Source organism: Ochotona curzoniae, unplaced genomic scaffold (assembly GCF_017591425.1).
Source record: "Ochotona curzoniae isolate NIBS_2020 unplaced genomic scaffold, NIBS_Ocur_1.0 contig_1274, whole genome shotgun sequence".
Classification (NCBI taxonomy): domain Eukaryota; kingdom Metazoa; phylum Chordata; class Mammalia; order Lagomorpha; family Ochotonidae; genus Ochotona; species Ochotona curzoniae.
Window position 1 is genome coordinate 2,844,468 of NW_024465023.1, and position 16,543 is coordinate 2,861,010.

General features: G+C 44.9%; 1 protein-coding gene across 1 annotated transcript in view; it reads right to left on the reverse strand.

Moving 5' to 3' along the window:
- Window positions 1–6,931: 6,931 nt before the first annotated feature.
- The window catches only part of SCML2 (Scm polycomb group protein like 2), a 39,643-nt gene continuing 30,031 nt past the window's right edge, over window positions 6,932–16,543 (reverse strand). The window contains exons 11-16 of the mRNA XM_041002580.1: window positions 13,589–13,667; window positions 13,161–13,254; window positions 12,556–12,664; window positions 11,798–12,052; window positions 9,372–9,523; window positions 6,932–8,360 (exon numbers count right to left, since the gene is read on the reverse strand). Of these exons, the coding sequence (XP_040858514.1) occupies window positions 8,220–8,360; window positions 9,372–9,523; window positions 11,798–12,052; window positions 12,556–12,664; window positions 13,161–13,254; window positions 13,589–13,667 (830 nt within the window). The 3' untranslated portion in view covers window positions 6,932–8,219. The remainder of the gene's footprint in view (window positions 8,361–9,371; window positions 9,524–11,797; window positions 12,053–12,555; window positions 12,665–13,160; window positions 13,255–13,588; window positions 13,668–16,543) is intronic.

Sequence of the window (16,543 nt, forward strand, 5' to 3'; positions counted from 1 at the left end):
AATACACACACATGTATATTATGCGTACGCCTGCCCTCACTTGCATGTACACATGGAAGTGTGTGCCGGAACACAAAACGCTCCTCACGCAGAGCACAGCATGTTTACCGTCTGTAACGAAACAGAAGCCAGCTCGGACATTATGAATATGTATATGCATATGTAATTTGTACTTTATTTATTTGTCAGACAGAAAGAGACAGAGAAAGCAAAGAGAGGGAAAGACAGTTCCCATCCACTGGTTCACTCTCCAAGTTACCCAGTACAGCTGGGGCACGGGCAGCAGAGGCTCCTCAGGGACCCGAGGGGTAACCTGCTCCGCCATGCGGGCCACACTGACTGCAGGTGAACAACTCCGACCTGCATCTCACCCTTGCCTGACTGTGCTGAGGACACAGATGTAACGTGTTCACACGATGCATGTCCTCCTCGGGGGCCTCTGGCCGGGTGGGGGACAGCCCCCACCACCCTGCCCTTTCACAGGGCCCAGCACGATGGTCCCAGGGGACTCTGCCCTCCCATGTAACCCAGAGTTCTATGCACCGGAGGCCGGATGACTGGGGAGTCTAGCTTCAAATGTAGCTCGGGAATGCCCAGTACTCTGTCACCCACCTGTCTGGACTTGAACCCTTGGCAACTCAATTCTGAGAAAGCAAGCAGGCACGGCGGTCATTAGAAAACTCTCGTGAGGGGCCAGCACTGTGATGGAGCACATTTAGCTACTGCCTGTGACACCGGCATCTGAGATGGGTGCCTGTTTGAGTAATGGCCACGACAGTTCGGATCCAGCCTCCCACTAATTGCCTGGGAAAAGGAGCAGAAAACGGTCCCAACACTTGGGCCCCTGCACTCACATGCGAGACGTGGATGAAGCTCTTGGCTAGCAGGGGACTGGACATTAAGTTGGCAGATGTCTCTCCCTCTCTCTATATATAAATCTGACTTTCACATAAATAAGTAAACTTTAAGGAAAAAAAGCTCTAGTGAAAATTTCAACAAAGTTACTGCCAAAGGTTCAGCCTCTTGTACCTCACTCACTCTTAGGTTTATCAGAAAGAAATCTGTACTTGAGTGCGCTCTTACTCTCACTGACCTCACAACTCGGCCTACCCTCCGAGGGGTAGCTACTCTTCTGAGAACACCCACAAGAAGGCACGATGGAGTTGCTAGAGTGACTCCAAGGAAGCTGCGTGCACAGGAAATCACCTGCGTGATGGGCATGTGCTGTTTGCTCAGTATCCTGCCTCTTGCCTCTCACTGGCCCCACAGCTGCCACTGGTCCCTCCACACTGAGCATATCACGCTGTGGTGTGTCTCCCCCCAGTCACCTGCCTTTTATTGTTTCCCACCATGACTGGGAGCCCATTCACTGTTCCAGGCACTACCCAGCACTCTTGATCCCAGGCTACATGGCACCTGGGACACCTCACAGCAAGGCCAATGCGGCTGCTTCCCTGGCAGGGGCTGAGGACCTGGGGCAGGAATAGGACGCAGATGAGGGAGTGAGGGCACGGCAGGGGAGCACGTGAAGGGCTGGCCAGTCTGACGCCCTGTGGGTCAGACCCTTGGGCTTGTGAGCCTCCTGGAGCCCTGAGCACCTAGGTACCCGGGATCCCATTCTGGTGGACACAAAGCAGACCCGGACCACACAGCCTCCAAGCCAGAGTCTCTCCCCACAGGAAGTGTGTGTTTGTGAGGGGTGACTTTGGATCCCACCTGGCCTGTGCAGGATCTACAGGGAGTACGCACCCTCTGCCTACCAGGGGGAACCCAGCACAGAGCAAACCACCAAGGTAGTCACAGGAAAAGCTGCAGGAGCATGGAGCACACTGACGTGGAGCGTGCAGCACACTAAGCCAAGCTCTGCCTGTAGGGGCCCAGACACTCTCCCCACCCCCTGAGCCATGTGGAGATGGGCGGCTTCTGCCAGAGTCTCTGTGTGGGGTCCATGTGTAACAGGAACAACGCTCCTCCGGGTCTCCCGCACTCAGCCCTTCCCCACGGCCACTGCCCTGTCCTGCCTTCTCTCCCACCTCCCTGGACTTCCAGACCTGGGCCCCGTACCCCGCTGTCCTCACACTTGCCCAGAACGGCCTGCGGATTTGGAGCATCCAAGCCTGCAGGGGCTGACTGCTTGCCACATCTGCCCCAATTGGCCCAGGATGGCCCCGGCTGGCCCCGGCTGGCCCTGGCTGGCCCAAGGCTGCTGCTAGCAGCCCCACAAGCACCGGACTCTGCATCAACCCCTGCTTGGCGGCCCATGGGGGGGTGACCTGGCTCTCTCACCCTGAGCTTGGCTTCCATACACCTGCAGCACCATGGGCCTCTGCACTCCTAAAGCACGCAGGCACTGCAGGCCCTCCCTGACAGGCACACGGAACCCTGGGAGTTAGGAGCCCCTGCCAGAGGCCCCCCCAACTGTCCTGCATGATGCTGTAGCTGCTTGCACCCCGCAGGAAAGGCAAGCTGACCGTGCTCATGCCCAGTGCCAGCCCCTCTGTCCACCACACCCACATGGGCCATCACCGCTGCCCTAAGAGTTGCCCTCTGCCCGTCTGCCTCAACCTTCTCCACTACCCAGGAGGGCCCAGCTGCCTGGGGAGGCTCTTGAGAAAGGGTTCCTCCAGAAAGTCAGAAGAAAGGCACCCCAACAGCCAGGACATCAAACTCACCCCAACACCTGGGGCATCACATTTACCCCAAAACACAAAACACCACACCCTAACAACGAGGAGTGTTACATCACCCCTACACCTTGGGTCACTCTACTCATCCAAACCTAAATGCTTTATACTCACCCCAACACCTCAGCATGTTACACTCACCCCCAAAACTTGGGGTTTTACATTACTCCCCAACATTTAAGGGGAGTGTCACAGCCAAACACCTTGAAAGTTCACACTCACCCCAACTCTTAAGCACATCACATTCACCCCAACTCCTCAGCATGTTACATCTGCTCCAAAAACTGGAGGTGATACATTCACCAGCACCTGAGCATTTACACTCACCCCAAAACCTGGGGAGGTCACATGCATTCCAACACCTAAGCACATCACACTCACCCTAAAACCTGGGGGTGTTGCATTAACCCAAACGCCTCAGCATGTTACAATCACCGCAACACCTGAGGGGACGTTCGTTGCACACACCCCAACAGCTGAGTGTGTCTCACTCACCACAACACTCTGGTTGTTACACTCACCCCAAAAACCGAGGGTGATGCAATCACCAACACCTGAGCATTTACACGCAACCCAAAACCTGGGGGGGTCACACACACTCCAACACCTAAGCACATCACACTCACCCCAACACCTGATCTTGTTATACTCAATGTAACACCTGAGCAAGTTACACTCACCTGCACACCTGAGGAGGCAATACACTCGCCACAGTACCTAGGCGTGTCACTCTCACCCCAATCCCTGGGCAACCTGACACTCACCACAACATCTGGAGGGGTGTTACAGTCACCCCAACACAGGGCGTGTTACACTCACCCCAGCAACCGAGTGCATTACATTCAGCCCAATACCCAGGTGTGTTACATTCACTCCAACAGCTGGGCAGCGTCAACTCACCCCAACATCCGGGTCATCACACTCACCACCAACACCTGGGGGTGTTACAGTCACCCCAACACTTGAGTGCTTTATTCTCATCCCAACACCTGGGGCGTTACATTCACCCCAACACCGAAGGGGCTTTAGATGGGTCCAATACGGTAGGGAGGAGATTGGGACCAAACACTCACCACAAGATGCCGAAGCTCCCATCTCCTGCAGCGACCCCAAACCCCAGTGGCCCACAGCAACCCAGGCGAACACCTCGAAGCCACCTATTCCACCTTCCACGAGTCCTGCACAGTTGAGGAGTGCTACGTAGAAGGCCTTGAGTGTGTTCGTGGGACGGAGCATGCGCACTGGATGAGGGAACACCCAGAGCATGCGTACAAGGTGCAACAACAGTAGCACATGCGCACTGGCCGCATGGGGCACAGCATTAGGCCTCGGCACGAGGCCACCTCCTTAAAGGATCCTTAGACGGCCCCGCCTTCGACCGGGAGATAGAGACCCCAGGTGAGCCTCGCTGATCCCACTCTCAGGGCCAGATTCAGCTCCGGCCTCGGGCTCCTCACTTCACCTTCCAGACAGCGGGGACCCTGGGGAGCTCACCATGATGGCTCAAGGGACTGGGGTCTCGCTACCATACATCCCCGCCCCCCACACCCCCCCCCCCCCTCCGGGCATTGCCTTTTGGCAGGACAAAGGAACCAATGTACCTTTATGCCATATTGCTCGGCTGAAGCTTTCCCTATGCTAATATACTGGGGTAAGACACATCTAAAATGAACCACTTTAACTATTTCTAAGTAGAAAATTGGCATTAAATATGGACTGCATGCCATGCACCCACCACTACTGTTCATCTGCAGGACAGTTTTCATCACACCCAACATAAACCCCATGCCCTTTAATAACTCCCTTTCGTTGATCCCCACATACCCTTAGCAATTTCTGTGTCCCATCTCTACACATTTGGCTGTTCTAAGCATCTCATCTAAGCAGATTCATGTATTTTTGCTTTTGCTTTTCCTTTCCTAAATGTTTCGCGGTACTTTCATACCAGTTTGTGTATATGCTCATGCTGATAGACCTTTCTGCCTCCTGACTGTTGTGGGCAATGATGCACTCACTGAACACTGCTGATTGTCTTTGAGTGCCAGATTTAACGTTTTGGCCTGTACCCAGAAGTGAAATTGAAGTATTGCATGGCAATCGCTATGTCCTTTACAGCAGTTGCGCCAGTTTACACTCCCATTGGCAACGTACAGTGGTGTCGCGTTCTCCCTAGCACCACCAACACTTGCCATTTTTATTAAAGAAGGTCATTCTACTTGGCAGAACATGTTATTTCCTTTTTAATAACATCAGGAAGAACAGATGTTTATCAGGGCTGAGCAGTTTTTAAACATGTATTTATTTTATTTGAAAGAGCCACAGACACCAGCACAACACACGGGCGCTGGTTCCTGTCCCAGCTGTGTCACTTCCCATCCAGCTCCCCGCTTGCAGCCTAGGAGAGCAGCAGAGGGTGGCTCAGGTGCTTGGAGAAACCACAAGCCTCTCTTGACAAGGTGGGTGATCCTGTGTTGTGGAGGAGAAGGTGACAACAGAGGGGCAGAGGCAACTCCGGGAGCAATTATGAATGTCTATGTAGGCATGGAGGACATGGGGGTCAGGACTGCCCACTGCCCCGGCCAGCTGGCCTTTCCTGTGCGGCGCAAGTAGCTTACCCATTACTGATCCTTCGCCCTGCCTCCCTCTTGCCAACTTCTAGTAATCACTATTGCTAGTTTGGATTGAGTGTTTAACTACCACAATGAGAGACAATATATAGTTTGTCTTTCTGTGTCATGGATTTCATTTAACACAATCTTGTTTGATCTGTTTTATCAGATGTAGTTCTGAGAAAATGACGATACACCACTTCTCCTCAAAATTAAAAACTTATAGTTTTCCACTACATTCTGAGGGCATTGCAACATAACAATGCACTACGCACTAAAGGAACGGTAGGTTGCAAATACAAAGAAACTGTAAATATACCAAGCTTACTTTATCCTTACTATATGAACATGTTTCACTATACCCAATTACAAACATACAGATACCATGCATTAAGCCAAATGTTATCGATTTAATGAAATGATTTAGGAGAAAAGGACCAGAGTTGTGGATAGGCTCAAAGGAACAGAGGCTGAATCTTCTTATATATGACAGGATCCCATATGGGCATCTATTCCTGTCTCCAGAGTTCCACTCCCCATCCAGCTCCCTGGTTGTAGCCTGGGAAACCACTAGAGGGAGGCTCAAAACCTCCACACCTGCACACACAGGAAAGACCTGGAAGAAGCTCCTGGCTCCTGCCTCCTGGCTCTGGATCAGCTCAGGTCTGGCTGTTGTGGTCATTTCGGGAGTTACCCAAATGATGGGTTATCTGCCCTCTGTCTCTCTCGCCTTCTCTCTGTGAATCTGATGTGCCTTTCCAATAAAAATAAATGAACCTACCTATATTTTTTTTAAAAAAGATTTATTTGGGCCAGCACTGTAGCTTAGCAGGTAAATCTTTTCCATGTATTCATTTACTTGGAAGGCAGAGAGGGAAAGCCAGAGAGATGCATCTTCCATCTGCTGCTTCACTCCGACGGCTACATCAGCGGTGCCGAGCCAGCCAATAGCCAGGAGCTTCTTCCAGGCCTCCCATGTGGGTGCAGGGGCCCAAACACTTGGGCTGTCTTCCACTGCCTTCCCTAGGCCATGAACAGGGAGCTGGATCAGAACTGAGGCAGCCAGAACACAAACTCAAGAGGCCTATGCTACAACGCAAGCCCCTGGAGTTGTCTTCTGACAGGCCTTCAAAAGTCTCTCCCAACGCCCTAGGAAGAGATCCGTCCTCTACTGCTGGGGACTCTTTGTCAGGAAAACTAGGGCAGGTTTGAAAACTTCAAAATTGAGACATAAAACGTCACAAACTCACTAGGGTGTCTCTTTATTCAAGCCTAACAAACTCATACCTTCAGGTGAAGCAGTTAAGATAAATGAAAGAAAGCCAAGGCCTTGATAGAATGGCTGCAGTTATTTTATTATATCTTAAAATCTGAAAACTGAAAAGCATAATATCTGTACAAACACCTGAGGACTGCTCAGCTGGGCACAGCATCTTCATACACAGAGTTTGAAAGAGCAAGTTTAAGTAAGAACCAAGTGGTACAACACATAGGGAATTACACACATGAATGATCCTCTAAAAATAGTTGCTCTTAGGTCTAACATGTATTTGGTTTCCTAAAAATAAAATGCACAGTCTTGCCCCTGGTGAACATACTATTGGCGTTTGCAACAAATGGCTAATATTTTTATAACTGCTTCTGGTAGCTTATCAACATAACACCAACATTATACAAACTAGTAACAGTACACACGCAGCACCATTTCCCCTTGAAAGTCCTAACTTCAACGGTAAAGCCTAAAACAGTAAGTCAGAACTAACGGCATCTTTCAAGTGAAGCAGAAATATGGCTCAGAACTAAGCAGATCGATCAGAAACATTGCATAGCACAGAGAATTTCCCTGTACGGAAACCAATCTACAGATCGTTTCCCATCCCCTGAAGAGTTAAGTTGAGAGGTACTGGTGATCACACACAATTTGCACTTTTTGCTGTTTTTTTTTTTTTAAACAAAATACAGCATCTAATATATACACAGCTCATCACCTCTGTGGCAGTGCAAAGTGCCATATTAAATTCAAAGAGAAAAGATTTGTGTGTATTCCTACAAGTATAGAATATATAAATATGGTAAAGGATCTGTATGGGGAATAAACAATACAATAAAATATATATATTTTATAAATTGGGACGCAGGTATCTTCACACAGAAATATGAGAAATAAATGCCTACTTCCTGCCCAAGCATTTAAAAAATGGGGAGCTTTAAAATATGTATCTTGTTGGAAAAATGTAATCATGCTCCAACCAAACTGCCCTTGTGGTTTAAATACTTCCTGCATAAAAGGATCATCCTTTCTATGCTGACTTTAAAACTGGATCAAAACCTGTAAGAACACTTATGGACGTTTATAAGCTGGCTTATTTCCTTTATATATGAACAAAACACACACAGAAATGATAACAGGAAGGAACTAATATCTACGGCTAGTATCTTTCTAGAAATTGGTAGAACATGAACAGACACTGCAGAATCAGGTAGGGAAAACATGTGAGAACGAGATGATATTTATGGGCACATCTAAGTTTTCTTCTGAGGAAAAATTCGCCTGAATTGTAATTACAGATGTTGCCAATCCCTGATATCCTACCCTTTGGGATTTAGCTGTTTGGTTCTAGACACAGAGATGGAACAAAGGGAAAAGTTCTCTTCTGTTCACTGCATGAAGCATATTTGTACAGTAAAAAGAGTAAGGCAAAGGACAGACTGCCAGTCTGTATATGTTAATCCTAAGATGTTAAACAGTTCTTAAAGCAGTAAAAACAAACAAACAAAAAAAAAGCCTCTTGTTAAAAATTGGACTGTTACCCTAATTTTTAATTCTGAGCAAATACTTTTATAGGAAACTTCTATGAAACAAAAACTTCACATTTTTAAATTAAACATTTCAGCAATACTCCTGAGAATTATATCAACTCTAAACTTAAGTATTTTTGTCACTGTATCTTCCTTCTCTCAGCTTATCAATGTAATAGCATAGCTTTAATGCTGGGCCCAGCTTCAACCCCATATATTTCATCATGACTTCACTCTTCAGTAATAACAGAGCCTTCCCATCGATTTCCTATAGAGAGAAGAATATTATAGACATTAATAATGGTTTCCTATATTGTTATGTTTATCCATAACATACATATTATAGATTTACATGCTAGACATATATTTTCTGAATGAAAGTCCTCAGAACTGTTAATCTAATTTGCAAGGTGAAATATCATTTCATAATTAAAATCTACTTCAAATTTTGAGAAAAGGGAACTTCAGTTTAGTAAGTTTGAAAAAATACTCTAGCTTTAACTAGCCTGTTGAATGAAATTATGACAAAAGGTCAAACGCTATGAATGGGAGAAAGCATTTCAGAGGGTCGTCAGCTTTCTGGGAATGGCTGGGACTATATCAGCAGCTTTGCAAACTGTAAATGCGCTATGCAGTTAAGTGTCTACAGCTAGTTGGATGCTAAAACTAGCTGATGATTTTCTCACCACACTGAAACGACACCATCAGACAGACCACTAACTTGACTCGCTGAAACAACACTATGAAAACATCACTTAACAGTCACAAGGCATCCTCCCCTAAAAGTCCTTATTTCCCTAATTAACCAGTTTATCTCACAGAGGCATTATCAGTTGGTATCCACTGAGCGCCTGGTTAAAAGCTGCGCTGAATTTTACACAACGTTGGGTTTTTTGCGTATACTATCAAGGCCACCCTCTGGGAGCTCGTGGGCATGCCCCCTCCTGTGCCTGGTCTGAGGCTGGGCAGAGAGCCGGCCGGGGGAGGGGGGGGGCTGCATCTGCCACCACACAAGGGTGGCCCACCTGGGAGTAACAATGCTGATTGTTTGGCTCTTGAGAGCCTGAGGCTGCTTAGTGCATGGGCCACTTGAATGCCCGGTCACAGAACAGGCCAGGAACTCATCACCTAAGGACCCAGCAATGGGCCAAACAACCTTTGTCTTTTATGGAAAGATCCCTCGATAGGATTCCCTCACCACCCAATTGAAGGACCTTTAAAAAATCACTCGAACACTTGAAGACATCTGACAGGAAAGCTGAGTCAAAAGATACATTACGTGTATCCTGAAGAGGTCAGTGATGGGAGCTGGCATTTGAGGATCTTTGGTTTTCATATATTGGATGACTTCATCCACAGACCAGCTGGAAGGGTGCTTAGATAGGCCGTGTTTTGGGGTACTGGCATCTGGTATAGTTGTGGAACTTGCAGCTTCAATGGGAAGGAGAAAAAAGGACAAATCATACTTGACCTGGTTGTTTACCTGAAAGAATTTAGGAAGTACCAGCTTCATTCTTGGAACTTTCTATTGTGTATACAAGTAGGCATTCATGATTCTAACTATAATATCTAGTGTAAGTCTATATTAAAATGTTATAAATAGAACTATGGAAGTGTGTCCTATCTGACTAAAAGGAGAAATGCTGCTTCAGGAAGTAATAAAACAGAATGTGCATTCAGTTTTCCTTGTTCATAAATAAATATAACAAAAGATGTTACTTGAATATAAGTAGGTTGGTCAAATCTAAATTACTCTTATTCCAATGATTTTTCTGAATCTTCTTTGTCTCTTTCTTGGTCTACATATAGTTAACTTCACTTACAATGGAAATTCTTGTAATATATAGTTTCCTAATTGCTGCAATCTGTACTCTCTAACCAATGAGTTTCCATAACCTATTACGTTTCATAAACAAAGTAGTTATTTTTCCAAATCGCTCCCATGTATTCAGCATAGATAGCTTTTGCATCTCTTTCACTCTCTAGACTATTATTGTTTATGACTAAATACTTACCTGAATTTTGAAGAAATGATTTTCTTATGATGTAGATCAAATACTCTTAATATTTTAGTTAATCCTTTTTTCATGTTTACTATTATAACATTGAGGCTATGCTTGAAGGCTTATGTTGCTAAGGGAAAGGGAGTCATGAAAAAATCTCAAGGGTCAGAACTCAGCAGGTTTGGGCTATGCTGTGAAATAACTTGCACTTAAATATCTTTGCATTTCCACAAGTCTTCAGTTACTACAACAGAGCAATGGAGTCCCTCAAATCAGTGTGTGGTAACTAAAGGCAGTTTTATACTTCTCTAGGAATAAGCATTTTTCTAGCCATGGACCATCAACAAAAACATCATGGATTCTTTATGCCAATGAACCAAAGTAATGGTCTTTGACGTCCTATCATCCAAGAACTGGCCATTTAAGGAACATGTTCCATATTCAAACAAAGGAAGGGCAAAGAGAAAAAAAAACCAACCACACAAACATACAAAAACAAAAAATAAAATAAAAACCAGAATATTAAAAAAGGCTCACAATAATTCTTTTTGTGTAGAGATCACAAATGTCTTTCCAGCATCACAAGTTAGACATAAAACAATACCTCATTTACTGAATCATGCCCTGCTTCTATGTGTCAGAAGAAAAAAAAATGTGAGGAAAAGAAATGTTGCTTGATTGTATGAAGCTAGGAGGAAATCATGACGTGGAGTCTATCCTCCGATAAGGCATTCTGATAATTTAGACACAAAATCATCTCCTTTTATATCAAACATACTACATATAATGGATGGGTGCCTAATCATATCTCTAAGTTACGTTTTTGTGATATTTATCACCTCTCTCATCAGTCTGGTATATTTTTGTTTTGAGTAACATGTAACGAGTACTATGGAACACACTATGTAAAACTATGTAGGAAACAATAGCTGTAGAAAAACATGTCACAGATATGTGCAGTAGTATGGCTGCCCAGAGATAACATCAACGACGAAGGGCATGGGGTCATTCCTACCACCGTCACTCTTCATCCTTGCCACGATGCTTACCTGGAGAAAAAGCACAAAACACGTACTTGCACCCTCATTCTCTTAGATGCTCAATTCTTAAAAAGGCAATGTGGGCAGTAGCCATTTCTGCACATGGCGAACTGTTCTGGCTCCTTCCAAGTGGCATCAAGATGCTGCCCTGGTTGTTCATGCCAAGACTCTCTAGTGGGACCGGGGGAATGACAGAGGATGTGGAGATGATGTGGGGCCCTAACGTAAGAGTCAAACACAGGCTAGGGCCCACACAGTTCTCCTGGGAGATCAAGCAAAGAGTACATCAGAAAGAAGGGGACGAATGCTTCTTTCTAGTCCTCAGAGTCATGGCAGGCTTGTGAGTTCCAGCAGTACCCCCAAAATGACAAGGTACAACTTCTCAAGAACCACTGAAACACAAAATTGTTCAGTGACACGGTGGGTGATCCAGGTCCCTAGAGACAGTTTTGTGGATTCACGAGGACTAGAGCAGTCATAATGGTTTGGCCCTAACAGTGCTGTAACAAGGGGAAGACCTGCCTGCCACACTTGGGCAAGACTATCTCCCACGTGATACAACCTCAGGGGGCTGCTGGGCTTAGTAACTGCAAGGGAAAGACACAGAAATTGGTTGCAAATCACTGTTTCTCCTGGGTGGTTGGAAGGGGTGTTTACTATACCTTCACTTTTCCTCTGCATCTGGATTTCAGTCTCCTGGGAACTGCTTTTGGCAGAGTTGTTGTTCCCAACTGCTTGCGAACTCAACACGTCTGGCACATTTTCAGACATCATCTTGCAGACTGTAGTACCAGTATGGGTAGAATCTCCACCCGCAGAAATCAGAGAATTTCCAGAAGTCAGTGAAGTGTCCACTCCTTTTTCTGGAAGCTCCTCCGCTCTGGACGTGTCACCTCCCTTGGCGGACAATAGCTCTTCTATTGCGAAAAGGAAAATGATGGTGCTCTTCAGCAGACTTATAGCTCAAGTACTTGGCAAGGAGGGGATCTCAGCTCCAACGGTTCACCTAACTCGTGCCATACGAACCACAAATCTCTTAACATAAAGTACGTGACCATCCCCTCCTTGCCATTTGCACTAACGCATACCGTCCTGAAACCCAAATTCATTCTGTAACATCACCTATCAAGTTCATGGAAAATAGGATGAAAAGAGAAGTAGTTTGGCCTAGTTGCTAAGATGCCTGCTGGGCATCTTTGGGATTGCTCAGATTGGCTCAGCTTAATTTGTTGCAGAACAACCTGGATTATTTCCTTTTTTTATTCTTATTTTCCATGTTACAGATTTGTAGGTAACTGCCACATTTATTTGGACAAATGCACCTCCCTACTCTCCACGATACAACCCCTCCCAAGAGCACACCCATGTGGTGACAGACGAACTCTCCTTCTCAGTCTGGGTACCACTGAATGCTATTTACCTGAAGAGACATTGATGTTCATCACTGCACGCTTAGGAGACACGGGCACGATGTAAGGAACCGGTGACTGAGCACAACGTTTGATGGTATTCTTTCCATTCCTTTCTTCCTGTACTGCTTAAAAATACACACACACACACACACGCACACTGCTTTAATTGATATTCTCGGGGATTTTTCAAGCCTCATTATGAAATACTCTTATTTCTGCTGTAATCATACTGAAGAATTAAAAGCATTTCCAGGAACATGTTTAGGCTCCATTTGTTCTGGTCTCACCAGATCTCTCTAACCATGCCAGAAAGCAGGAAGACAGCCCATTATAATGTGTCTTCAAGGCACTAGGAAAATTGCACACATGAACAAAAGGAGAAAAAAGGTAAGACAGGGTAAGGAGAGAATATGACACAATGGACAGTATTTTAACAATTCTGGCCTAAGGATACCCCTATGACAACTCTACCACTTACCGATCAATCAAATGCATTTCTACCTAAAGGATCAGCCTTTCAAAATGTGGTTCTGGAAGGAAAAATGGTTATCTAAAATGCTGGCCCTCAGAAGCGCTTCAGACTTGGGAGCTTCATGCATTCTGGAATACTTGCGCAGACATCACTGTTGAAGATCTCTAATCCAGAGATGCAAAATTCAGAACCTTTAAAAAAGCTGCCATAATCCTCAAATAGCTTTGAATCTTTTCTAAAAATGTTTACCCATTTGAAAGAGTTACAGGGGCAGAAAGGGAAAGACAGGGAGAGAGAACAATCTACCATCTGCTAGTGCACTCCGCAGATAGCTGCAAAGTGGCCAGGCCAAAGCATTGAGCTTCCACTGAGGCTCCCACATGGTGGCAGGAACGCAAAGCCATGGGCCTGCTGCTGCTGCTTTTGCCAGGCCACTGACAGGAAGCTGGATAGGAAACGGAGCAGTTGTGATATGAACTCGAGCCCCTGAGGGATGACAGTGTCGCGGGCACGACACCACAACACTGGTCCCAAAGTGGTAGATCTGTTTTTAAGCATTTCCTATTTACAGTTTTGGGTTAGGCTGTTTACCCTGTCCATCCCCAATATCAACTAAGGTCTTAAAGGCATAACAGACATCTTCAAAGTCTGAAAATGGACCTCAAAAAGGAAAACAGTTTGTGTTAAGCAAGTGCCGATGTCAAGCTTAATCAGATTCAAAATTCTGACTGAACCCCTCTCAACATCATATGATGAGCAATCTTTAGCAACCCAGTACTGACTGATAATCACAGCTCAGGAGAACTCTTACCACTTCAGTTTTAATGTTAATCATGGGTTACGAAACCAACAAGCAAAACAAATAAATCAATCTTTTCTATGTATGTACACAGACACACTCACACGTAGATAAGTGGCTTCTACAGACATCTGCTAAACTCAGAACCTTACTAAGAACAGAAAAACTATTCTTTATTTGCATTAATGCTTTCTAGAGGAAAATCTATTCAGCTGGTATATGGTCTAGCATCTGGACTGAAAAAAAGCAAACTCATCCTTGAGCTGGGCTTCTGGATATATGGCAAGCTGGGGCAAGAAAGTGTTCCAACAGAGAAAACAAGGGAAAATGAGATAGCTCACAAAGAAATGGAGCTCTTCATAGAGGGGCACTTCCCAGTGATGAATGAAAGACCTCTAAAAAAAATCCATTCCACACGAAAACACTGTGCACACGGCAAAAGCTGTTTATCCTTTTAAAATTGGGGAAACTAAAGACGTTGCCAGAATCCACAGTGCATTTATTCAAGAAAAATGGGTGAAATTTAAAAGAGAAAAATTTAATTCTGTGACATTTTAAACTTATTCTAATATAAGCTTTTTGATTCCATTCTCACGTTATTCTTCCAAGCCACAGCGCATCATTACAGCAGACATAGGAAGGCACAGCCCTGCATCTCTGGGCCATAATGAGCCACAATGAGCTTACCGCTCCGTGACATCCCAGCCCTAGGAACCTTGCACCTTATCATCATCCCGCTTGTCGCTCATGACAAGTCCTTCTCAGGGCTTCTCTTGATTTGACCTGAATCAAAGCTTGTTTTGTGTGAATCATACTGTGCCCAGGATATCTGTTGAGGGGAAAAACTTGGCTATTGTTTAACTTTGCATTTTCGGAGGCTGTACTACTAGCTGGAGCTAAACGGGGTTAATCAAAAACATGAAAGGCAACACAGCATAAAACGAGGTATCTATTTGGGAACTCTGATGAACACTGACGGACCTCCTGAGTCTAGAAAGTGATGTGCTTACCCAGGAGTGAGGTAGGAAGGTTTTTGTCTTTCAAGCCTGCAGGAAGTCCGACTTGCAGTCTCGCCAGTGGAAGTTAGGAGCTGACATATGCAGACAAGCTCCAGTAAGACTGGCAGAAGTACCTTTTCTATGAAATCCTGTCAACTATTAGATTATCACTAAGTTAACTGAGCAGATTCCAGTAGCCACACGTGAGAAAGAATATAGAGTTTACAGAATTAGTCCAGAAAAGTCACTAAACAAAAGTACCAGCAAGAAAGCAACCCCCAGAGAGGGATAAGGTATCTGATTTCCGGAGTTGCCTCAGTATAGTATTTTTTAAATGTCCAGTTTCAACTAAGAAGTTATAGTCTAAGAAATAGAGAAGTATCAATCATACACAGAAAAAAAATCAGTCAATAACACCTCCCCTAAAGCAGCAGATGTCAGATTCACTAGACAAAGTCTTGAAATCAGCTACTATGATTGTGCTCAAAGAACTAAAAACATTATGTGTAATGAACTAAACGAAAAATAAAAATAAAAATCACTCAGCAAATAGGAAACACTAACATAAAAAAGTAGAATAAACTAAATAGAAACTTAAAAGTTGAAAATACATAAATGAGGGACTGGCGCCATGGCTTAGCTGCTAAAGTCCTCACCTTGAAAGTGCCAGCATCCCATATGGGCGCAGGTTCTGGTCCCAGCAGTTCTACTTCCCATCCAGCTCCCTACTTGTGGCCTTGGAAAGCAGTCGAGGATGTCCCAAAGCCTTGGGACCCTGCACCCACGTGAGAGACCTGGAGGGGGCTCCTGGCTTTGGATCGGCTCAGCTGCGGTCTTTGCGGCTGCTTGGGGAGTAAATCAGTGGATGGAAGATCTTCCTCTCTGTCTCATCTCCTCTGTGTATATCTGACTTTCCAGTAAAAATAAATAAATCTTCTAAAAAAAAAAGATCAACTGAGATTATACAAGCTAAGGAACAGAAAGAGGAAAGGAGGAGGAGAAATGAGCAGACTTGCAGATGCCTGTGGGCCACCATCAAGCATACAAGATACTACAGACAGAATTTGTCTCTTAAGGAAAAAAGAGAAACAGTCAAAACAAATTATCTGGAGAAGCAATGCTCAATAGTTTCCCAGACATGATGAAAAATATTAGCTTGCACAAACAAAAAGCTCAACAATTCCAACTAGGATGAAAACACAAGAGTTCCACACTTCCTAATTGGATTCCTATCTCACAACATAAACAAAAATCTACTCAAAATTTATCACTGAGCTAAATGGAAAACCTAACATATAAAATTCTAAGGAGAAAATAAAGGAGTAAATCCTTGTTCACCTGGATAAGCCAATGATTCCTCATGTGTGACATCAAAAGTATAAGCAACTTAAAAAAATAGACAAATTTAACTTTACCAAAATTAAAACTTTTGGGCTTTAAGAATACCATCAAAGGTGCCAGTGTTTTGGTATAGAGTAAGTTAAAACATGATCTGCAACATCAGCATCCTATGAACATGCTGGTTCAAGTTCTGGTTGCTCTGGTTCCAGTCCAGCTCCCTGTTAATGTATCTTGGAAGACAGTGGTCTATGGCCCAAATATGTGGGACACTGAAACCTAGGTGGGAAAACCTGAACAGTGTTCTAAGCTCCTGGCTTTGTCTTGGTGTAGCCCTGATCACTATGATATGTGGGGGAAACACCTGATGGAAGACCTCTGTCTCCCTC